Genomic DNA, 25031 nt, shown 5'->3' with positions numbered 1-25031 from the left:
AAAATTTCATATATGGGACCTCATTAATGACAAAAAGTCTACAGTTCACACTCAGGGAAGAAAAGTTTTCATGTTAAAAACTGATACAAAATATTCCAAATAAATAGGAAATTTTGAAAGTTGATTTAAGAAATTGAATATTGATTTTAGTTGTCTATAATAAAGCTTTGCCTTATATTTTAGGAAGCTGCAGATGATGGACATAAAAACAACCTTCTTCCTCAGATTATTCAGTGTTTTGCGTGTCCAAATTGCTTCCTTCTTTTTAGCAGCAAGGATGAGTGTTTGAAGCATATGTCTGGAAAGAATCATTTCCATCAGCGTTTTAAACTGGGTGGTATGTTAATACTCTCTTCCGCTGAAAAGTATTAAACTACTTTAACCTTTGCTGATTTATCATTCTTCTCAGATAATTCTTGAGGTAACTTATCTTCACATTAGTTTTGAGAACCATGAAAGCAAAAGATTTTTATCTCATTTTTTATTTTTCAAAAAAGATTCTCATTATTTATTTGCACCTAAGAGTAAGGTTTACTTTGAGGAATGAAAAGAAACTTGGGAAGAAAACATTTATGCAGGATAATGTTTTTGTATATCCATTGGGAAGTTGGGTATTTCTCTGCACTTAAGATTCAGATTTTAACTTGAGCATGAGTTCAGCATCCACTGCACTTTATTGAGGCTAGAAAATGACTTCTCTTAGATTTTTATCACATAAATAACCATCTTCTTTTACTTACCTCACCTGATGTTGAGAAAGGCAAAGGGGAGGAAGGCCGGGTCACTCTACTCAGATCTTTGCAAGTCATAGTTCATTTTGTCTTTCAGATGACAAGGGAATGGCACAGCCAATATCATTTCCATCTTTTGCAAAGAAACTTTTGATCTCTCTGTGCAAAGATGTTCCATTTCAAGTTAAGTGTGTGGCCTGCCACCAGACACTGCGTTCCCACATGGAGCTCACTGCCCATTTCAGGTTTGTAAGGGGCTAGTCTTGGACTGTAAGATTCCCACCCAATAAGCTCCGCAACAGCCAGAGGACTCAACAAATACTTTTTTATTCCATGTTTCTCTCCTTCTAAAATGAGAGTGTATATTTGCCTGGACATTACCCAAACTTAGCATAATGAAAGAAGTGAGAGGTGTGAGAAAAGTGGATATATTGATGTTGCTGTGAACATAAAACAAGCTAACAGTTCTAAGTTCTGCATGTGCTGTTGAGGGTTGTGCCTGGAGGAGGAGAGGGTTATGATAGAACCTTGGCTTTGAGTCAACCAGCATGGAGAGTATCACAAACAAGTGAAAAATTACATGTCAGTGAAAGGCCAAATTTGTCAAACAATCAAGTATGCTTTTTTTGTCTTTACAATGGAAATTATCAAGCACTATACAAAAGTAAGGAGAATCGTATAATGAACCCCAGTGTACCTTTCACCAGGCTTCAGTAGTTATCAACACATGACAGTCGTGTTTTATTTATACTCTGATCCCCAGAAGTTCTTATTTTGAAGCAAATCTTGTCATTTTATCTGTAAATACTTCAATATATATCTCTGAATGTTAAGCACTTTTTTTTTTTAAAGAAAAACAACTAATACCATTATCACACTTTAAAAAACTCTTTTTTTAAATATCATCAAACACCTAGTCAGTTATCAAATTTCCCTGATTACTTCATGATGTTTTTTACATTTGGTTTGTTGGAATCATAATTCAAAGTCTGTACTTTACATTTAGATGCTATGTCTCTTAGGTCTTTTTTTCCCCATTATTTCTTTAAAATGCATTAAAATTGTATCACACTACTAAATGATACAATTGCATTTGTTTAAGTAGAACAGTTGTTTTCACAAACCTTCAAGTAAAATATGTTCTCAAAAAACAGAGGCAGTGGAGTATAATCACTCTGTATACACTCAGTATAATTATTGATGTTAACAGTCCTGGTTCTGACTTATATTTTATGAGTTCAAATCCTGGTTCTGCCTTTTATTTTTATTCCTAATTTTTTTAATGGAAAATTTCAACTGTATGAAAGTCAGCTGAATAGTATAATGAACCTCCATTTACCTGTCACCCAGTTTTAATAATTATCAACACTGCCATTCTTCTTCTATTTATATATCTGTATGCTCCTTACTGCCCTTAATTATTTTTTACAGTTCTTTGTTTCTGAGATACAATTTCGATTTATTGAAGTATACAGATCTTAACCTTTATGATTTTGACTACTGGATACATCTGTTAACCCACACTTTTACCATCCTGTGTTACCTCTCCATGGAACGTTCCATTGTTCCCTTCCTGGTCACTTCCCACCCTCTTACCCTCAGGCAGTCTATTCTGATACTTTTTCCACCTTACGTTGGTTTTATCTCCTCTAGGACTTTATGTAAATGGAATCATATATAGTATGCACTCTTTTGTGTTTGTCATAATATCTGTAAGATTCATCCATATTGTTTAGTACATTGTTCCTTTTTATTTGTGAGAAGTATTCTCTTGTATGAATACAGCACAATTTGTTTATTCATTCTTATGTTGATGGACAGTTTTTAGCTAGTGTGAATAAAGCTGCTATGTACATTTTATACAAGCCTTTTTATAGACATAGGTTTTATTTCTGTTGGATGAATATCTAGGAGTGGAATTGCGGGATCGAAGAGTATGTGTATTTAATTTTATAAGATACTACTAGACATTTTCCCAAAGTGTTTGCACTGGTACACATTCCTACCAGCCAGGTGTGAGAGTTCCATTTCCTCCACATCCTTGCCAAGGTTTGGTGTTGCCAGTCTGTTTCATTTTAGTTGTTTTGAGAGTCTCACTGTGGTTTTAATCTGGATTTCCCTAATGAACAGTGATGTTGGACACTTTCTTTAGTATAAAAGCAACCATGGGCATGGCATTTTCCTGACATAAAATCAGTTCATTCTTAAAGAATAGGTACAGGGTTGTTGAGAGCCTCACTGTAGTGCTCCTCTATATTGTTTAATTACCACAGAGAAGTTAATTACTTGCTTGTCTCATGACGTTCCTATCAGTGCATTTGATATAGTTTGTACTTGTCTAAAATTTGTCTGAATTTTTAAAAAATTTTTTGATTCTAGTTTTACCCTTTGGTATATGGATTAGAAACAGATAAAGTGTAGGTAATGGTCAGGTAGATAGAATATTATTATATCATCTGCAACTTTATTTTTTTTAATTTATTTTATTTATTTTTGGCTCTGTTGGGTCTTCGTTGCTGCATGCAGGCTTTCTCTAGTTGCCGCGAGCGGGGGCTACTCTTCGTTGAGGTGCACAGGCTTCTCATTGTAGTGGCTTGTCTTGTTGCAGAGCACGGGCTCTAGGCGCGCGGGCTTCAGCAGTTGTGGCACGCGGGCTCTAGAGCGCAGGCTTAATAGTTGTGGTGCAAGGACTTACTTGCTCCGCGGCATGTGGGATCTTCCTGGACCAGGGCTTGAACCCATGTCCCCTGCATTGGCAGGTGGATTCTTAACCACTGTGCCACCAGGGAAGCCTGCAACATTATTGAAAAACAATTTTTAGTGCTTGTGTATACATTGATTACTTTATAATTCCTACAATAAAAAGCAGGGATAATATATTTAGAAAATACTTACGAGTTTATTTTTTTGTCCAATTTAGAGTTCGTTGTCGAAACGCTGGTCCTGTAGCTCTAGCTGAGAAGAGCATTGCTCAGGTGGCAGAGAAATTCCTACTGAGAGGTTATTGTCCACATTGCAACCGTGTCTTTGTGGATGAAACCAGTACCCGGAATCACAAGCAGAACTCAGGACACAAAGTCCGAGTCATTAACTCAATGGAAGAATCAGTCTTACTTTATTGCCACAGCAGTGAAGGGAACAAACCCCCTTCTGACTTGCACCTGTTGCAAGATAAGTCAAAATTTTCATCACTTAAAAGAAATATGTCCGTTCGAGAATCTAGCTCAGAAGATTGCAGCACTGTTCCAAAAAAGAAGATTAATTTAGGAGATAAAAGCCATGGGGGTATGGTTTGTGTTCAGAAGGAAAAGTCACTTGTTAAAACCTGGTTTTGTGAATGCCAGCAACGCTTCCCAAGTGAAGATGCAGTAGAAAAGCACGTTTTCTCAGCAAACACGATGTGTTATAAGTGTGTGGTCTGTGGGAAGGTGTGTGAAGATTCAGGAGTCATCCGTTTACATATGAGCCGCATTCATGGAGGGGCACATTTAAATAACTTTCTTTTCTGGTGTCGGACATGCAAAAAGGAGTTGGCAAGGAAAGAGGCTATAATGACCCATGTGACTGAGTTTCATAATGGACACAGGTATTTTTATGAGACAGATGAGGTAGAAGGTGACACTTTGCCGTCATCCTCTACAACGTTGGTGAGTGATCTGACTGCTGATAATCCTTTTTCGACTATTACTATTCTTGATCATTCCCCAGCAACCAGTCCTCCAAGCGGTAAATGGCAATGCCGAATTTGTGAAGATATGTTTGACTCCCAAGAATGTGTGAAACAACATTGCATGTCTTTAGCAAGTCACCAGTTTCATAGGTATAGCTGCGCCCATTGCAAAAAGACTTTTCACAAGATGGAAACACTGTATCGACATTGCCAAGATGAGCATGACAACGAAATAAAGATGAAGTATTTCTGTGGACTTTGTGATCTGATCTTTAATGTGGAAGAAGCGTTTCTGAGTCATTATAAGGAGCACCACAGCATAGACTATGTATTTGTGTCAGAAAAAACGGAAACTTCCATTAAAACTGAGAGTGATTTTCCAGTTATAGAGACCGGTAACCTACTGACGTGCGGCTGCCGGGAGAGCTACCTCTGCAAAGTCAACAGAAAGGAGGACCACGCTCGCTGTCTGCAGACTCTCCTGGGCCAGGGCCGCCTGTGGTTCCGCTGTGGCATGTGCTCGGCCACGGCGCAGGCCATGGATGACATGCTGGCACACGTGCGCCAGGGGCACGCGGAGCCGGAGGGCACGCCGCGGTGCCTGATCAAGTGCGGCACCTGCACCAGAGCCTTCCAGGACCCCGAGAGCGCGCAGCAGCACTTCCACAGGAAACACTGCTTCCTGCGGGAGCCCAGCGTGGCCTGCTTCGGGCCTGAGCAGACGAGCCCGTACACGTTTGCTGCCAGTTCCTCCCGTGCAGAGAGAAAGCTGAGACAGGCAGCAAGCTGTCCACAGACTTCAGACCTGGAGAGAGGAGCCGAGACTGACGTGAGCTGTCAGAGTACAGGTACGGCTCCACAACCCTGACGTCCGTACACGTTTCCCATTTCCGCTTAGAAACACGCGCATGTGTAGCCACCCTCTTTGCTCCTAGGGAGCCAGTGTTGAAGCCAGGACTTGATGGGCTGATACGTTGGCCAGTGAGTTACCGCGGCGTGTACTTTACCGGGAGGGATCTGTATTCCCGCTGCTTCAGGCAGCCACTCTCTCAACCTAAGGGCACAAGGAATATCTGTTATGCTAAATAATAGGTACTTTAGGTAACCTTTTCTTTTCCAAAAGACATGGGAATTTTGAAAGATGAGGGAAATAGATGGTCCTTCTGAAAGTCAGATTTGAAAGTTATCCTGCACTTTACTGTCATTTAGATTTAAGTTCAATAAAAAGATAAATCAGGTGAATTCTTTTTATTTCTATTTTGACCTTATTCTATAAGTATGAGAAGTTTTAAAGGTCACTTGAGAATTTGTATATTTTTGTTACCGTCTTCGGAAGCAAAGCTTTTACTTAGAGTTAAAATAGCAATTAGAAGTCGAGTTGTTAAGTGGTAGCAAGAAACCAGGCAGAAAACTGAGGTATGGATCCCCTTGTCTGTGCTTACTCTAGGCTTCCCTTCTTCTTTGATAAGATTAAGGAAGTCTAGAAGAGTGCAGTGTTTTCATTTTGTTTAGAAGTAAATTGTTTTCTTTAGAGTATAATTTTAAGTGTATATTCTTTTAAAGATTAACTCTTCATAAGTTATACAATGTCGAGTGGAAAAAATGAAATATGTGAGTATTTTGGTTCATAAAATATGTTTATGAATTACTGAGTTTTTATAGGCTTGCTCTGTAGCACATGTAGATCTCAGCATTGCCTTTAGCCATGGTATGTTTTATGTGAGAAATGATTAAATAACATACTGTTGATCCATTCAACTCGATGTCAAACAGTGAAACCGTGGTCACGCTATTTTATGTTCTGTTGTTTTCCTTTTGCTCTTGTGATTGCTTTTGGGGGATTTGTGTTGGTCTGTGTCTGATAGGAGGTCATTGTTGTATCTATTAGTATTTTAAGAAGACAGATAAGAAGATGGGTGGTTTGGAAATGGGAAGATGGCAGTCTTTTTCTGAGGGAGTCTCTAGTAGGTGGAGTAGAAGCTATCCATTTTAAAAATAGTATAAACATTTAAGGCTTGCATTGCTACCACTCGAAACTGTAAGGCCCTGTCAAAGTGAAAGGTATGAAAGAAGGGAAGAGGAGGAAGGACAAGAGTTGCAGATGGTGGGAGGTGAGAGGCCCTGAGTTGACTGAGGAAGAGGTGTCCTTGGCGCGAGGAGCACCGGGCCCTGTTCTGCACGAGCCACAGGAGCCTCTTGTGGGCTGTCTCATGTCTGCTCTCGGGTATGTGAGCACAGAGCCAGAGGGCTGCTGATGAATCAGTCTACATTAGGAAAAGAACAAACTCCTGGCGGCGAGAAAGTTCTTAGCAAGTAACCCTGAAAGTTTATTTTGATGGATGGTGCAAGATTTTAGTTATTTAGCCTTAAAACTTGGTCTTCCATATCTTCCAGTATACTAATTTTTTAAAAACTTTCTTTTATAAGTGACTTTTAAGGAAAGCCAGGATCAATGGTACATATTTGTCGAAAGGATAATCATTTCTGAAATATTCAAAATATTTCTTATCTGATATAAATATATTGTGTCACATACAGGTTTGGATTTCATGACATGGTTTAGATAGAAGTAAATAACATGAAAGATTAATATTAAGTTGACAAATTAAAAAGGTTTTAGCTAATTCTTATGAAATTCATGTTGATGTTTCTTTCTTCTCAGATGAAGAGGTTGTTGAGCTCCCAGACTTGGATTACCTGCGAACCATGACTCACATAGTCTTTGTAGACTTTGATAACTGGTCCAACTTTTTTGGTCATCTACCAGGGAATCTTAACCAAGGAACATTTATTTGGGGCTTTCAAGGTATGGTTAATAAGGAACACATTTGAGACAACCTCCCTTTTTTTCCCCCTTAGAATGTGATTTGCTTTAAAAGGACTCCTTTTGAACCTTCCTGAATAGAAGATAGGAACATAATTGGAATTTTGTCACTTTGCATTATAGTTACTCTGCTAGAATATTTTTCTCTTTACATTTCTCTGTGGTAAATATTCGCTGTACCTGGTGACCCACAGTTTGTGGATCTTTAGATACAGATTGAAAGAGCCTTTATTCAATACCTACAATGCGCCAGATACTGTACTTGGTACTAATGCATGCTTACTGATTGTTATAATTTTCACCCTTTAAAATATAAGGAAGAAGGCTGAGAAGTTTATTTTTCACAAAGTACAAAAATAATAAATAGTAGAGTTAGCTTTCAAACTTGGGCCTCATGACTACAGGACTAGTGTGTTTTCAACATAACTGCCTCTTCACTTCATCCTTACTGTTCATAAATGTGCATCTTCACATAAATCTCCCTTCCAAGTACTAACCAGGCCCAGCCCTGCTTAGCTTCCGAGATCAGGTGAGATCGGGTGCATTCAGGGTGGTATGGCCGTAGTCTAAATCTCTTTACAAACCATTGACCAAACCTGGGAGAGAGACTCCTCTTTGATTAACTGAGGCTTAGTACAGTGAGCCTCTGATGTACAGGCATCCCTAGGAGATACTGCTGGTTCAGTTCTAGACCACTGCAAGTCACATGAATTTTTTGGTTTCCCAGTGCATATAAAAGTTATGTTTATACTATACTGTGGTCTATTAAGTGAGCAACAACATTATGTCTAAAAGAAGTCTTAATTAAAACATACCTTGGGACTTGCCTGGTGGCACAGTGGTTAAGAATCCGCCTGCCAATGCAGGGAACATGGGTTTGAGCCCTGGTCCAGGAAGATCCCATATGCCGTGGAGCAATTAAGCCCATGTGCCACAACTACTGAGCCTACGCTCTAGAGCCCGCGAGCCACAACTATTGAGCCCGAGTGCCACAGCTACTGAAGTCTGCGCCTAGAGCTCATGCTCTGCAACAAGAGAAGCCACTGCAATGAGAAGCCCGCACACTGCAACAAAGAGTAGCCCCCGCTCACCACAGCCGGAGAAAGCCCGCAGGCAGCAACGAAAACCCAATGCAGCCAAAAAAAAAACCTTATTGCTTAAAAAATGCTAACCACCTGAGCCTTCAGTGAGTCGTAATCTTGCTGCTAGGGGAGGGTCTTGCCTCCATGCTGATGGCTGCTGACTGATCAGGCTGGGGGTTGTTGAAGGCTGGGGTGGCTGCGGCAGTTTCTTAAAATAAGACAACAATGAAGTTTGTAGCATTGGTTGACTCTTCCTTTCATGAACGATTTCTCTGTAGCATGTTTGTTTGATAGCATTTTACCCACAGTAGAACTTCTTTCAGAATTGGAGTCAGTCTTCTCAAACCCTGCTCCTGTGTTATCAGCTAAGCTTATGTAATATTCTAAATCCCTTGTTGTCATTTCAACAATCTTCACAGTATCTTCACCAGGAGTGCGTTCCTTCTCAAGAAACCACTTTCTTTTGGCTCATCCATAAGAAGCAACTCCTCATCCATTCAAGTTTTATCCTGAGATTGCAGCAATTCAGTCACATCTTCAGACTCCAGTTCTAATTCTAGTTCTCTTGCTGTTTCTACCACATTTGCAGTTCCTTTGTCTACTGAATTCTTGAACCCCTCAAAGTCATCCATGAGGGTTGGAATCAACTTCTTCTAGACTCCCGTGGATGTTGATATTTTGCTTTCTTCACATCTTCCCAATCATGAGTGTCCTTCATGGTATCTAGAATGGTGAATCCTTTCTAGAAGGTTTTCAATTTAGTTTGCCCAGATCCATCAGAGGAATCACTACCTATGGCAGCTGTAGCCTTACAAAATTTATTTCTTAAATAATAAGACTTGAAAGTCAGAATTACTCCTTGATCCATGGGCTACAGAATGAATATTACATTAGGAGACATAAAAACAAAATGAATCTCATTGTACATCTGCATCAGAGCTCTTGGGTGACCAGGTGCATTGTCAATGAGCAGTAATATTTTGAAAGGATTCTTCTGAGCAGTAGGTCTCAAAAGTGGGCTTAAAATATTCAAGAAACCATATCGCTGTCATCCAGGCTTTGTTCTTCCATTTATAGAGCATAAGCAGGGTCAATTTAGCTTAATTCTTTTTCTTTCTTTTTTGAAAAATAAATTTATTTATTTGTTTATTTATTTTTGGCTGCATTGGGTCTTTGTTGCTGCGTGCGGGATTTCTCTAGTTGTGGTGAGCAGGGGTACTCTTCGTTGCAGTGCATGGGCTTCTCATTACAGTGGCTTCTCTTGTTGCAGAGCACGGGCTCTAGGCGCACAGGCTTCAGTAGTTGTGGCATGAGGGCTCAGTAGTTGTGGCTCGCGGGCTCTAGAGCACAGGCTCTGTAGTTGTGGCTCACGGGCTTAGTTGCTCCGCAGCATGTGGGATCTTCTGGACCAGGGATTGAACCCGTGTCCCCTGCATTGGTAGGCGGATTCTTAACCACTGCACCACCAGGGAAGTCCTAGCTTAATTCTTAAGGGCCCTAGGATTTTCAGAATGGTAAACGAGCATTGGATTCAAGTTAAAGTCACTAGCTGCATTAGCCCCTAACAGGAGAGTCAGCCTGTCCTTTGAAACATTGAAGCCAGGCATTGGCTTCTCTCTATCTGTGAAACTGCTAGATGGCATCTTCTTGCAATAGAAGGCTGTTTTGCCTACACTGAAAATCTTTTGTTTAGTGCAGCCACCCTCATGAATTATCTTAGGACTTATCTTCTGGATAACTTGTTGCAGCTTCTACATCAGCACTTGCTGGTTCACCTTACACTTTAATGTTATGGGTACGGCTTCTTTCCTTAAACCTCATGAACCAACCTCTGCTAGCTTCAGACTTTGCTTCTGCAGCTTCGTCACCTCTCTCAGTCTTCATAGAACTGAAGGCAGTTAGGGCCGGGCTCTGGATTGGGCTTTGGCTTAAGGGAATATTGTGGTTATTTGATTTTCTATGCAGAGACTCAGACTTTCTCCATATCAGCAATAATGTTGTTTCACTTTCTTATCATTCATTTGTTCACTGCAGTAGCACTTTTAATTTCGTTCAAGAACTTTTCCTTTGCATTCACAGCTTGGGTAACTTTGTGGTGCAAGAGGCCTAGCTTTCAGCCTGTCTTGGCTTTTGACATGCCTTCCTCACTAAGCTTAATCATTGCTAGCTTTTGATTTTAAAAAACGTGAGACTCTTCCTTTCACTTGGACATTTAGAGGCCATTGTAGGGTTATTAATTGGCCTAATTTCAATATTGTGTCTCGGGGGAAAAGGGAGGCGGGAAGGGAGGGGAGAAAGACGGGGGAAGGGCCAGTCGGTGTGGCAGTCAGAACACACACAACGTTTATGAGTTAAGTTTGCCTTCTTGTATGGGCATGGTTCATGGCACCCCCAAACAATTACAATAGTAACATCAAAGACCACCATAACAAATAAAATAATGATGGAAAAGTTTGAAATATTGCGAATATTAACGAAATGTGACGCAAAGTTAACATGCTGTTGGAAAAATGACATCGATGAGCTCCCTCAATGCAAGGTTGCCACCAACCTTCAGTTTGTAAGAAACACAGTATTTGCAAAGCACAGTAAAGCAAAGTGCAGTGAAACAAGGTATGCATGCCATGTTTGACAGCAAGCAGCATATAAAGAAGACGATTAGGATTTAAGATAGAAACATGCTGACCTGGATAAGGTAGTCAGTACAACCTCTTAGTAAGTCCAGCTTTCCTGATTGCACATCATTTTTATTCACTGAGCAGCCTTGACATATTTGTAAAAAACCACTAATGCATACATTCATATAGAACAACAGCAGTCAAAGAATTTTCATGCACTTTACTTTTGATTCTGCTTAACATCCCTGTGAGTTTTCAGATTAATAGGCAGATTTGGGGAAGTTGGTCTACTTCCCCAAGATTTAAGCAACAACCTGGTGTTACCTGCACGAGAACTGCCTTGTTCTGCCTTCTAATCTGGTACTTTTCCTCTAGAAACATTTTTTTCTAGTATTTGTTTTTCCTTATAGAGTTTTCAGTTGTATCTAGTGTTCTGTTCTTTTTCTCTTGTTTGACTCATCATTTATGCCTTTTCTAAACATAATAGGAGGAAACACCAACTGGAAGCCTCCCGTCAACTGTAAGATCTATAATTACCTAAACAAGATTGGGTGCTTCTTCCTTCATCCTCGCTGTAGTAAAAGAAAAGATGCTGCTGATTTTGCCATATGTATGCATGTGAGTCATTGTTTTATTCAAAATCAAACGTGAAGCTAGGACCCATTTGGATTTTTTCCCCTCTTGAATCATAATGACACTGTAGGTTCCTTTTCAGTGTTGTGCTTTTTGTATAAAACCTTTTGCATCAGGTTCTACTTATGACTATTGAGGGCAGGAGCCCATAGCATGTGTTTACTGCTTCATCCCCAGTTCCAGCAGACTCTCAGCTACTCATAGTGGACCCTCAGCTATTTCTAGAATAAATTATCAGGAGATGACACTCCTTGATGCGTGAGGCACTTTCACATTTTAACATCTCTGAAATGGGGGGGCACCATAGCAGTCACTGTTGACCCAGATGGAATTTGCATTTGCTTCTGTCTCTGCTAGTCACCTGGAGAAACAACCCACCTGAGACCCAGTTTAAATTAAATTCTCTGCTTAAGGGTTTCTGTGTCACACTGACACTCTGCAAACTTGTTGAATGCTGCTTATGTTTTAAACCACAGATAGTTTCTTTTTCCATCTAGCCAGTTCTAAGATTGAGTTATGCAAATTACTTTGCTTACCTTTTCTCTATGGCAGATTCATTTTTTATTTACCCTCAGGTTGAGCGCGTAGCCCTGTTAGTGTTCCACCTTTATGTGGGGGCCTCCTGTTACATTCTTTTTGGCTTTTCTTTTCTTTCTTTCTTAGTGGCATATAAAAGAGCTTATCTTATAATTGACAGCATTTTATATTTGATTAAATATGGTATATTTCATTTATGAACGAGATCTTTATATCATACTTTGGTGGGAGCAAGGGAACAAGCTAAATACACGTTTCTAGGTATGTGTTCATTCTGAAATAGCTGTAACTTGACTGGAAGCTCAGATGCAGATCTTTATCAACTTGTGCCATTTTTTCCAACTTAGGCTGGCCGTCTGGATGAACAACTGCCCAAGCAGATTCCTTTCACCATCCTCTCAGGAGATCAAGGTTTTCTGGAGCTAGAGAATCAATTTAAGAAGACTCAGAGGCCAGCACATATACTCAACCCTCACCACTTAGAGGGAGATATGATGTGTGCCTTGTTAAATAGCATATCTGATACGACCAAAGGTATGCAGCTGTAGCCACAGTGCCAACTGCCCAAGAGGAAGAGACTTCACTTCACTTCACTTATTGATGAGAAACCAAATAAACTGCTCTCCACTAGTGCCCTGCTGCCTGCTCACTAAACCGCCACGCGCTCATGCTTCTATCGTATTTTTTCTCTTATCTCACTTTCACTTTGAGTGTATTAGAAGGAGAATGAATTCATAATATTTTAGAGACCATTTTTAATCTAATGAATAAAATTTATATTCATATATTTAAAATATATACTTATGGTTTGAAATATGCTAGTATAGTTTTGCAAAGCTCAGAATCCAGATCTTCATTTCATTTCTAAAATTCTAAATTTATCTTCAGTTTTTCAGAAAGCAAAGTGCTTATAGGAGAAATCAGAAAGCAATAAATGCTAATATGGCAATACCAAAAAATAAAAAAATAAAAATTTAAGAGGTTGACAGTGACAGAATGATGCCCTGAAAGATCTTTATTGCATTGAAGGGCTAGGCATCCCTTGTCCTACACTCTTCTCTGCCTTTCTGAGATTGTTCAATGAAAGGGCATGCTGATGTCCAATTTCACTAACGAGTATTTAAGAAAGGATGTAATTCTAGGGATCCAGATAGGTTTTGGTTTTGGTTTTGGTTTTTGTAATTTCTGAAATGTGGGTAGGAGAGAATAAAAGAGTAATTTTTAAATATCCTAATAATTTGCAGCCATGAATATGGTTTGAAGGTATTGATGAATGACCTCAATGAAAAACTGACTGCTTTTTGGAATTTTTATTATATGCCTTTAAATTGTCCAAGTGTGCTCTCCTCCTAGCTATTTTCTTCTTTCTACATGTATAGAGCCACATTTTGATTGAAGATCTATTCTGAAGAACTTTGCTCTAACCACTCACTGCGTTGGTTCAATTCACTTTGCAAAGTTAGGAACCATTAAGCTACTGGCACAATTGTGCTCTTTAGAGAAAAATCAGCTCTGTTTTGCATATTTATGTCATGATTTAGTACTGAGTTTTGTCTTCCTATTCTATAGTTTCTGTTTTCATTCACTTGCTTTTTCTGTCTGTGGCGGGTTTTTTTCTTTTCTTTTCTTCCTTTTCTTAAAATTTTTAATTAATTTTTTTTATTGGAGTATAGTTGATTTACAATGTTGTGTTAGTTTCTGCTGTACAACAAAGTAAGTCAGTTATACATATACATATATCCACTCTTATTTATTTATTTATTATTTTTAAAATATTTATTTGGCTTGTGGGGTCTTAGTTGCGACATGTGGGATCTTCATTGCAGCATACAGGCTTCTCTCTAGTTCTCTAATTGCGGTGTGTGGGCTTCTCTCTAGTTGTGGCATGCGGGTTTTCTCTCTCTAGTTGTGGCCCATGGGCTCCAGGGCGCGTGGGCTCTGTAGTTTGTGGCATGTGGGCTCTCTCGTTGAGGTGCACAAGCTCAGTAGTTGTGGTGCGTGGGCTTAGTTGCCCCACGACGTGTAGAATCTTAGTTCCCTGACCAGGGATTGAACCTGCGTCCCCCACATTGGAAGGCAGATTCTTTACCATTGGACCACCGGGGAAGTCCCTATTCACTCTTTTTAGAATTCTGTTCCCATATAGGTCATTACAGAGTATTGAATGGAGTGTCTGTGGCTTTTTTTAACCTCTTTTTCTCCCATTCTTTTACCATCCCTTTCCCGATCCTTAACAACATCTACTTAATATCTTGAAAAATATTTAAATTTTTACCTTTGCTATCTAAGCCCACCCCCTTTTCTTCCTCCTATGCTGCTGCCCTGAGGAGCATTTCTTTTGTAATTTAGAACATGAGACCTGTAATGGATTTGCCTTTCTTTCAACTTTATTTGGAATGAGAGCTACATATGAGTAGGTTTGCATGGGTATATTAGGGTTGGAGGTAAAGTATAGGTTATTGTTATATACCGATGTTCTTTTCTGAATGTCTCTTATGCTCTAGACTTTTTTTTTTTTGACATATACTTTAATTTCCTTTTTCACTCATCAGTGTCATAAACCACTCTCTATGTCAGAATATAGAATTCTCTAGGTATTTTTTTTTTAATCATTCATTTGTAATCAGTGCCCGTTTGAACTTACTGCCTTTGGGGACACATGTATACTTTATTCTGAATTTTTGTGAAATACAGAGACCATGCAGTGCATAAAGAAGGGCATGGTCTTTGATTCGAATACTGACTTCTGCTTCTTAGCTGTGCGATTTCAGGCAAGTTACTCAACTTTTTCTGAGTCTCACTTTTCATATCTATAAGGTTGTAAGAATTAGTGATACGTATAGTGTCTAGCATAGCATAGGAAAGAGCATAGGTGCTCAGTAAATAGCAGCTATTATTAATTATTACTACTGTAAAAAGGAAATATGGTTACTAGCCACTATATATTTTTTTAGTTTTTCTTTCCATTTTTTTCATTGTAGTAAAATATACATAAAATTTACCATCTTAACCATTTTGAAGTCTCCAGTTGAGTGGTATTAACTGCATTTACATTGTTGTGCAGCCATCACTGCCATCCATCCCCAGAACTCTTTTCATCTTGCAAAACTGAAACTCCATACCCATTAAACAACAACTCCATGCTCCCCTTTCTCCAGCTCCTGGCAGCCACCATTCTGTTTCCTGTCTATGAATTTGACTACTCTAAGTATGTCGTGTAAGTGAAATCATGCAGCCTTTGTGACTAGCTTATTTCACTGAGCAAAATATCCTCAGGTTTCATCCATGTTGTAGCCTATGTCAAAATGTCCTTCCTTTTTAAGGCTGAATAATACTCCATTGTATGTATATACCCCCTTTTGCTTATCCGTTTATCCATTGATGGACACTTGGGTTGCGTCCATGCTTCAGCTATTATGAATCATGCTGTTGTGAACATGGGGATACAGACATCTCTTCGAGATCCTCCTTTCAGTTCTTATGAGTATATACCCAGAAGTGGAATTGCTGGATCATATGGTAATTCTATTTCTAATTCATTCATTCATTCATTCATTTATGGCTGTGTCGGTCTTCGTTGCTGCTCAAGGGCTTTTTCTAATTGCGGTGAGTTGGGGCTACTCTTTGTTGTGGTGCATGGGCTTCTCATTGTGGTGGCTTTTCTTGCTGCGGCGCATGGGCTCTAGGCGCGCAGGCTTCAGTGGTTGTGGCACGCAGGCTCAGTAGTTGTGGCTTGTGGGCTCTAGAGCGCAGGCTCAGTAGTTGTGGCGCATGGGCTTAGTTGCTCCATGGCATGTGGTATCTTCCCAGACCAGGGCTCGAACCCATGTTCCCTGCATTGGCAGGTGTATTCTTAACCACTGCGCCACCAGGGAAGTCCTTTTTCTAATTTTTTGAGAAATCTCCATACTAATTTTCCACATGGACTGTACCATTTTACATTCTCACCAGTAGTGCATAAGGGTTCCATTTTCTCTGCATCCTTGCCAACAATTGTTATTTTCTGATTTTTGTTTGTTTTTATAGTAGCCATCCTAATGGGTGTGAAGTGGTATCTCATTTTGTTTTTGATTTCCATTTCCCTAATGGTTAGTGACGTAGAGCATCTTTTCATGTGCTATAGCCACTACATTTTAAAAGTAATGAAAATTATTAAAGTTAAGTGGCCAAAGAAGTATAGTCTTTAAGTCACATATTTTATTTAGGTCTGGATTTAAAGATGCTTTTATAACTTTAAAATTTTAAAAAGTATTATGCTGAATCACAGTATGTTCAGATTCAGTTTCAGACAAATTTTTTTCTTCATGGAATATTGAAAGGCATCAAACTGCCTGCTAATAAACTTTATAATAAGAAAAATCAAAGAACAGTGACTTTCTTGGGTAACTTTATTCCTTCACCTTTCCTAATAAATGGCTTTCTGAATAATAGAGTAACAGTCTTTGTTAAGAAATGATATTTAATATGTATTGTGACTGAGAAACATCTCTCAGTGTCCACAAATACTGCAGTTCGTGTTGGGCCTGTAGTGTAGTTTTGGTTACCACAAGAATGCCAGGGTAACTCCTTTCATCTAGCTTAACCCAGTGTGCTATCTTCAGATCTGACAACCAGTTATTTTAAGGCAGTGTGGTTTGCGGGTAGGCGTCGATGGACCTTTTTGGGAATCTGAAAAAATCTTTCCAAACCTCTTTCCCCCAAATGGACATGTACAGTAAGTCCCCTACATATGAACCTTCAAGTTGCAAACTTTACAAACGTGCGTTCGCATGTCCAATCACGTAAGTTACTTCACGTGTCTGGCGTACCTTGTCACATGCGTGCGTCCTCTACAAGTGGTTGTGTTTTTGTGTACTTTACTGTACATTACTATATAGAGTACAGTAGTACAGTATCTTTATTTCAAGCCCAGGATGTCCAGAAGCAAGCGTAAAAGCAGCGGTGATGTAGCTGGTACTACTGTACTTTTTAAGGTACTGTATTGTAAGATTAAAAATGCTTTCTTTATTTTTTGTGTTTGTTTATGTATTATTTGTGTGAAAAGTATTATAAACCTATTACAGTACAGTATTATATAGCTGATTGTGTTAGTTGGGTACCTAAGTAATTTTGTTAGACTTATGAACGTGCTCTCGGAACGGAACTTGTTTGTATGTAGGGGACTTACTGTACATACAATATCACGTACAGCTTCAGGGATCTGTCGTTTCAAGGCTCCTAGTTACCAACCAGCCACCCCACAAACTCTCTTACAAGTAACACAGTGAGAAGTTCTCTCATGTTTTATAAGCATTGTGATGATTTTTCACGTTTTTAAAATCTCTGCCATAGCATAGACAAATGATACAAGCTTGAACCTCTTATTTCTTTATAACTTTTCAGAAATTTTCCATTATTAGGACCATAAAGTGGTTTTATTACTCCTGTGTAAACAGGAAGAATCTATTGAATAGTGTTGTCAGAATCAATGATCATATGGTATCTTATACTTTTTTTTTTTGCCAGATTTTCAGTTAATTGAAAGTTTTTTCAGGAGATACTTATTTCAGTAGAAATAGAGGTATTGGGAAGTTGCTGGCTCCATGTATGAATGTCAGTCATTTGGTCATAAGGTCTTATTATACCTTTGCTTGGTAGGGAGAGGACAGGTAAGTAGCGCTACTGCTGCTACTTTGTTAGATCTCTGACTTGGGTTAAATCAGTTACCCTCTCTAGCAAGGTGAGCCTTTATACTAAGTTTGAGATTTGAATGTGTCATGGTTTTTGCCCTTTAAACTCACTCTCCTTCTATGCATCAGGGTTCCAGCACCAACGTTTTGATTACAGCTATGATATATGTGTAAATCCCTGTAGAGATGTGTAAAAATACTAATCTGTCCTGAATTGACACCTTTGGGCCCCTTATCCGTCATCAGTTCTATTTTATATTGTACTCATTTTCACTTTTTAAAAATTTACCAAGATACATGGATCCGTTCTAGTGATCCTAGTCAGAGGAGCCAGGTAGACTTTTTCTTCTTTTATGCTTTTCACACTTTATTCACAAATATGTGTTCATTCTAACTCAAGCCTCATGTTTCAAGATGCAGATATCACTTGTCATTTCAATTGTTGTTTTAAAGAAGTAAGAGGAACTAACCTTTATTAAGGACCTACTGTGTGCCAGCCACCATGCTAGCTGCCTTTTGTATTAGTAGTGTTTGAAGATGTTTAAACATGTTCAAAGAACTTCTGCGTGTTGTTTAATCCTCTTTTCAACGCTGTGAGTTAGGATATATTAGATCGCCCCCTTTCATAGATGAGGGAGCAGAGGCCCAGGAAGGTTAAAATAGCTGCCTGAGGCCACACAGCCATCACCTGTGAAGGCTGAGGCTTTCACTGACACAAAGCCCTGATTTTATTATGTAGAGAATCCATTGGTGCATTGTTCGCTCTTACCATGTCCTTGAGGAATGAAGATGAGATGCTCTGTTGCAGTCTAACGACAGTGCAGAGTGTGTGTAGATGAAAATAACATTTAGGAAGATGCTTTTTTTTTGTTTGTTTGTTTCCTAGAAGGTAAAAAGATTTGATTGTGGGTTTTGGGGGTTCTGGTACTTTAAAAAGTAAGCTGATTATGTGTCAAGCATAGCCAACTTATCATTGTAAGTTCCCTGGGATCTTTTGTCTTGTAAGTAAACCAAGAAGCCCCATTTTCTTTTCTTCAGACTGTAGAAATGCAGTCTCAGTGTGAGGGCAGGCTGAGTTAAAGGGACCACGCTAGCACCATTTTTATTTACCCCGTGACGCTGCTCCTGGCTTGTAGTATGCTCTTTGTAAAATAAAATAACTATGCTACTTGTTTTTACTGTCTTGACCATACATTTTAAGGTTTTGTTTGTTTATTTGCTTTTACTTTCCAGAGTGTTGTGTTATTGGACCTACTTCAACCACATTCTTGATGACTGAATTTCTGATTTGCCGTTTTCTACTATTTCATTAGTCACCGCCATTGCTTATATAAAAAAATTCTCTGGGCTCTTAAAGATCTGTTTATGTAATAGAACTTGCCTGTATCTTGTAGGTTAGTTCAAGAACATTGTTTGCTTTATGTAAACAGTTTTTAAAAACACAGTTTTGTGTATTCAGTTGTTTATAGTTCTTCAGTAATTAAACATCTTCCTTCCAGTTTTATGTAAAGTTTGAACTTTCCTAGAATATTTTTTCTTAGGTAATGCAAGGAGGGACTTGAGCATAGGCTGTTATGAATTAGTGAATTTAAATTGAAAACAGACTTTACTGTGCTTTGACATGATTTTTGTTGAATCTGAACACTGTCCTTGGGCTGTCTGGTTTATGGCCCTGGGACTTTGTTATGTCTGTTTGGTTTGTGTCTTCATTTTGAAATGAATGGGATGAAGGCATTAAGTATGGTTGGTACCAATTGTACAGGTTTTTAAAGCCATCTTAAAAATTGAACATACTAATTCACCCATGCTGTGAAAGTGTAGATGATTGAAGCAGTGGCATGCCCTATATGAAATAGTTGTTGAACCTAATTCTAAGCATCTATCTGCCTGCTTGCTCAGCCTGTTGATGAGACTATATAGGTTGTTGCTTTGGGCACCATCCTAAAAATCTATATGATACAGTTAATTCTGTGCAAGGTACTGAAAAATAGGGAAGAAAATTCATGATTTTCTCTGTTCTACAGATGGGGCTGATTGAGGCAAACGAAACCTTAAAAAGTTTTTACAACTTAGTGTCAAGCTAAACCTTATGATTCAAACCTGCAGTTTTGCCTTAGGTCTTGGTTGCCATGATGAATTGTTTAGGCCAGTTACCACATGCTGTTTTTGACTGGCCTTGACTTTGAATTGTAATAAAAGAAACCTTGGGTATTTTCTCTTTATTCCTAATGTTTTAAGACTAAATTTTTTGTTCTTCAAAATGTTTTATTTCACTAAAACACAGCTTGAAATATTTGAAGTAGTAAGTGTATATAACATATTGTAGAAAAAGCAATAGTTTTTTTTTGCTGGAATAGCAAAAGGTGACTCGTAATAAATTTTTGCAGCAAAGGAATATAAGAGAAATATAGTGGTTTTTATTTATAAACAATGATATATTGCTAAATTTTTAAATGTATATTTTTAGTTTTTATATATTTTCACAGAAGTAGATATGTCCATGTGATTTGTATTGAATACACAATCAGGGTTATTTAAACCCTGATTCAGTCACTCTGATAGAAATTGATTTAAATGTAGTTAAGGTGGAAAGCCAAATACTGGGTCCCTGATGGTACCACGTTCATATTTTAAGTGACTTTTGTGATACCCGGTCAGTCATGTCATTATTTTAAAGCCTTAGGTCTCTCAGTAAGAATATAAGGCATCAAGTGAGTTTGTGCCATGCAGAGACACTGTTAATATAAATCTATGGTCTCTATAGAGATGAATGCATATGATTTTCAAAATACAGGAGAATTTTATCTGTCATCATTAAAAATCTTTTAAAGATGATTTCATGCAAATGAAACTTCGGAGTTTATTTGCTAGATCCAAATAAACATACTAGCTTTTTAAAATTTACAGTTTTTAAAAATATACTAGGATTTTATATTTCCTCAACATGCAAAAAGAACTTTTTCAAATAATTTTTTGAATATGGAGCCAAAATCAAATTGCCTATTTTATTCATTTTTATCTTTTTCTCAATTTAAGTAATATTATTTGGTAAGCGTTAAAAAACACACAAATCTCTAAGGAAAGTTGTGTAATACTAATGGATTGTAATTAGTAAGCTTGGGTATGGGAGAAGTCATTGAAAGTCACATTGTCTTAGAATACATAAATTATGGCACAAAACTTTTTCAGAAGTACATTTGAATTTATTGATTCTTCTTTACAGAATGTGACAGTGATGATAACCTGGGTATGAAGAGTACTTCAATGGGAGAAGAATTCAGATCCACAGAAGGTAACCTAATCCCTTCCTGATTGTATCTGTATGTTTTTTTAAAATTTCTCCCTCTTTCACTTCATCCCTCCTACCACTGAGTATAAAAAAAAAAAATTCTCTCATTTAAAGGATAGTTTGCATTTCCTCGTGTAAGATGATTTAGGGGCTAAAACAGAAATCAGCCAGTCGACTGCCTGGTTTTGTAAATAAGGTTTTATTGGAGCTCAGCCACACTCTGTTGTGTAAGTATTGTCTGCGCTGTTGCTTTGATGTTGCAAGAGCAAGGGTGAGTAGTTGTGATACAAATGGTATAGATCCTCCCCCACCCCGCAACCAAGCCTAAAATAAATATTTTCTGACCCTTTGCAGAAAAAGTTGCTGTCCCAGGGATAGGAGAAGATTTTGGTGTCCTAATTTTTATTTATTTTGAGTAGTATTAAATTAAGAATATTAAAGTTTTGCAGTAGAACTATGAAAGTAAGCACTTACATCTGAATATTAGTGGACTTTTTAAATAAATTAATTATGTTTCCCTCCTCTTAAAGGAAAAGGTATTTCCTTCCATAGGTTAAAGAGAACTTTTTATATTACTTCACATCAAATCATTTACTTGCTGTACCACTATTTGGTTGTGACATAAGTCCAGTTTTTACTATGGTTTTTCCATAACAGACTGTGCTTTTTAATAACCCTGGGGGGAAGTGAAACAATAGATTTTGGAAAATACTTGAACCTTCACTAAAGTAGTTGAAACTTTTATATTGGCATCTTGGACATTCAAGGACGACAGTAGGAGTCATAGTATAGTTCCAATGTAGTATTTGTTGGTGGAGATTTGAGAGTGGAAATGTGTAATTAGAGAGGGAAACATAGCAAAACAAGCACACACAGAATGGCCACCTGGTTTGTTTCTGTGCGTCTCCTTGCGCTCTCCTAGAGTACAATTAGTCTGACTAGGAGCACACTGGATCTTTGTGTTATCTGGGGTTGGAAATTTGAGTGTGGCAGTGGAACTGATTCATCCATTCAGTGAAGTAGAAGACTGATCTTTCCCTCTTATAGTCAAAATTCACTGGTTAAACAAAGTTGGCAGTAAATCTACAGCCTAATTGGAAGCAAGTTTTCTGACCAACTTGTTTTCCCAACATGGTCTTGCAAGGTCTGGCTCAGTGCTTAGCAGCCACATAATGATGAGTTAAACAGGTGAAAGAACATTTTGTGAGTTTTAAACAAAAACTGCCAGCTAAGTTGTTTATCAAGGCCATGAAAAGATAAACACCGTTGAGCATCTAAGTAGCTCAGACTTTGCAACCTTCGTGTACTACCCATGACTAATCCCATGGAAAATGCCAAACAAAATTATAACTTTTAAATAACCACACTCGAGAAACCTCCACAGTTCTGTGGGCTCCTAGCTAACCCAGGAAATCTGAGATGTGTATAAATGAATATGTACCAAAATGTCTAGTGTTTTATCTATGTAATACATTTTATGGTTGGGAGATTTTGAGAGTTTTTACATCTTTATCATGTCTTAGTTTGGAAAAAGGATTACCATTAATGGATTCAAGAAAAGATACTTCAAACTTTTAACTAGTTGTTCTATGAAGAAAGGATATAATGCTCTAATTTCAAGAAAAATCAAAGTGGTGTTACGTGTGTGTTTTCTTTCATTTCCTGATGCTTTATGTAAAATGAGCGTGAGAAGCACATAGTGTTACACTTGTAAGTTAGGGAGCGTGGCCTCCTCTGTACTTGCCTGTAATACCTTCCTTTGCCCCTTCTTTTCCCCCAACAAGAAATAGCTCAAATATCATCTCTTAGGTTGAACCATATAGAATTACCAATATTGTAGACAATTTTGTTTGATCAGTGCCTCTTAGATCTTCCATTTTTAGAGAGAGCTACCCACTACCACTCCTAGAATCCCTCCAATTTAAACATTTTTTTTGTTTGCATCTCTCATCCCCACCAGACTATGAGCTCCTCAAGGAGTAGGATCATGTTTCATTTATCTTTATTTCAACAACACCTAGCACAGTGTTTAGCACTAAATGATTGTTGAATGAATAAACTTATAACATATTAGAGCTACGAGGACCCATCTCCCTATAACTGAATAAAGGAAATTAAGACAGAGGCCATTTGGCTGGGAGAATATTGGGTGATTTTGTTGACCCTGCACCATGGGAGCAAAGTGATGTTCTAGTCTAGACCTAATAGCAAAACTCAAAAAAGTATAAGTAACTTCTCAAATCTCTTCTCATTCCTTCCCTTCCCAACACAACACTTTAAAAGCCTGACAAATGAGTGGCAAAAAGCAGGATCAATTTGCTTATGATATTTTTGCCTTGAGGAAAGGCAGTTTCTCTTGTCGCCCCGTCTCCGCCCACCATGATTTATCTCCAGTCTTCTGTCTCATTCTTTGTTGTTCTCTGTAGACCAGTATCAGATTGTAACTACCCAAGTCAATCATAAAGGTCCTATTTTATCTCAGCTCTGCTGCTTATAAGTTATATAATATTGTGCAAGTCCCTTAATTTCACTGTGTGTCAGTTTCCTCAGGAATACTAGTATACCTACCTTACTAGAGTAGCCTGGCACATGGTAAACAGTGTGTGTATTCGTTGCTACTGTTGTTATTGTGATTTATTTATTTATTTATTTTTGGCCACACAGCTTGTAGGATCTTAGTTCCCCGACCAGGGATTGAACCTGTGCCTTTGGCAGTGAAAGAGCAGAGTCCTAACCACTAACAAGAGAATTCCCTATGATTTTGATCATTATCATTAGTCACTGTTACCTGCATGTAAGGTATGCTCTGGAAGCATGCACACTTAACAGAGGTATTCTGACTCAAATCCTTGGAAAAGAAAGAAGACAGCATTATGTGGATGATTGCCAATGCAAAACAGTCTTTCTGTAAATGTCAGCAATTTGCCTTAGAGTTCCTTCAATTAGTAGCAGTCATCAATATAATTATTAATATTATAATGTAACATAAACAGTAAAACTCTATACTGTGGCCAGTTTAAAGAACAAAGAAAGGATAAGAGACTAGTGTGTTCAGTTTTTACTTCAATTGCTTATGAAAAATCTAATACTTTGAAAACTGCTCTTAATCTTAACAACTTACGACAGTCAGAATATTCTCCTTATTTTACATAAAAACTTAGTCTTCCAAACATTAAGTAATTTGTCTTCAGATTCACAGTCTCAAAATGATTGGAGCATGGTTCAATATAGGTCTTCTAACTCCTATTACTGGGTTCTTTCTTATTTTGTCATATTACCTCTCTTTCAAAGAGAGTGAAATTAAGGCAGAGAGAAAAGAGAATAAGAGAAACATAGACTTAGACATATAAAAGAAAAACAAGGACATATTTGCCATAAATGTTCTTTATTTCTTCATATAGGTTTGAGTCACTGTCTAATGTCCTTTCAGTTCAACCTGAAGGATTCCCTTAGCATTTCTTGCATGGCAGATCTGCTAGTAACAAACTCCTTTAGCTTTGTCTTGATTTCTTCTCCATTCTTTCTGGATATAGAATTCTTGCTTGACAGTTTTGTTTTTTGTTTTCCCTTTCAGCACTTTAAATATATCACTGCCTTCTGGTCTCCATGATTTCTGATGAGAAATAAGCTATTAGTGTTATTAAAAATTTTACATGTGATGAGCTGCTTCTCTCTTGCTGTTTCTGTTGATTTTGGCTTTTGACAATTTGACTGTAATTTGTCTCAGTGTGGATCTCTTTGAGTTTCTCCTGTTTGGAGTTTGTTGGGCTTCTTGGATGTGTAGATTCATATCTTTCATCAAATCTGGGACATTTAATTTGCTGATTCTTTTTTCTGTCTGCTTAATTTTGTTAAACTCCTGTAATGAATTTTTCATTGTAGTTATACTTTTCAGCTCCAGAATTTCTATTTGGTGGCCTTTCATAATTCCAATCTCTTTATGATATTCTCATTTTATTCATACATTGTTTTACTGGT

At 38.0% G+C, this 25031-nt stretch overlaps 1 protein-coding gene across 1 annotated transcript in view; it reads left to right on the top strand.

Annotated features, from left to right (window-relative positions):
• ZNF451 (zinc finger protein 451) overlaps positions 1 to 25031 on the top strand; it is an 84531-nt gene that overhangs the window by 48736 nt on the left and 10764 nt on the right. The window contains exons 8-14 of the mRNA XM_065885495.1: positions 184 to 337; positions 829 to 976; positions 3652 to 5249; positions 7064 to 7207; positions 11413 to 11543; positions 12443 to 12629; positions 20988 to 21056. Of these exons, the coding sequence (XP_065741567.1) occupies positions 184 to 337; positions 829 to 976; positions 3652 to 5249; positions 7064 to 7207; positions 11413 to 11543; positions 12443 to 12629; positions 20988 to 21056 (2431 nt within the window). The remainder of the gene's footprint in view (positions 1 to 183; positions 338 to 828; positions 977 to 3651; positions 5250 to 7063; positions 7208 to 11412; positions 11544 to 12442; positions 12630 to 20987; positions 21057 to 25031) is intronic.

This window comes from Phocoena phocoena, chromosome 10 (assembly GCF_963924675.1).
Source record: "Phocoena phocoena chromosome 10, mPhoPho1.1, whole genome shotgun sequence".
In the NCBI taxonomy this organism is placed as follows: Eukaryota; Metazoa; Chordata; class Mammalia; order Artiodactyla; family Phocoenidae; genus Phocoena; species Phocoena phocoena.
This window is presented reverse-complemented; position numbering and strand designations above follow the sequence as displayed.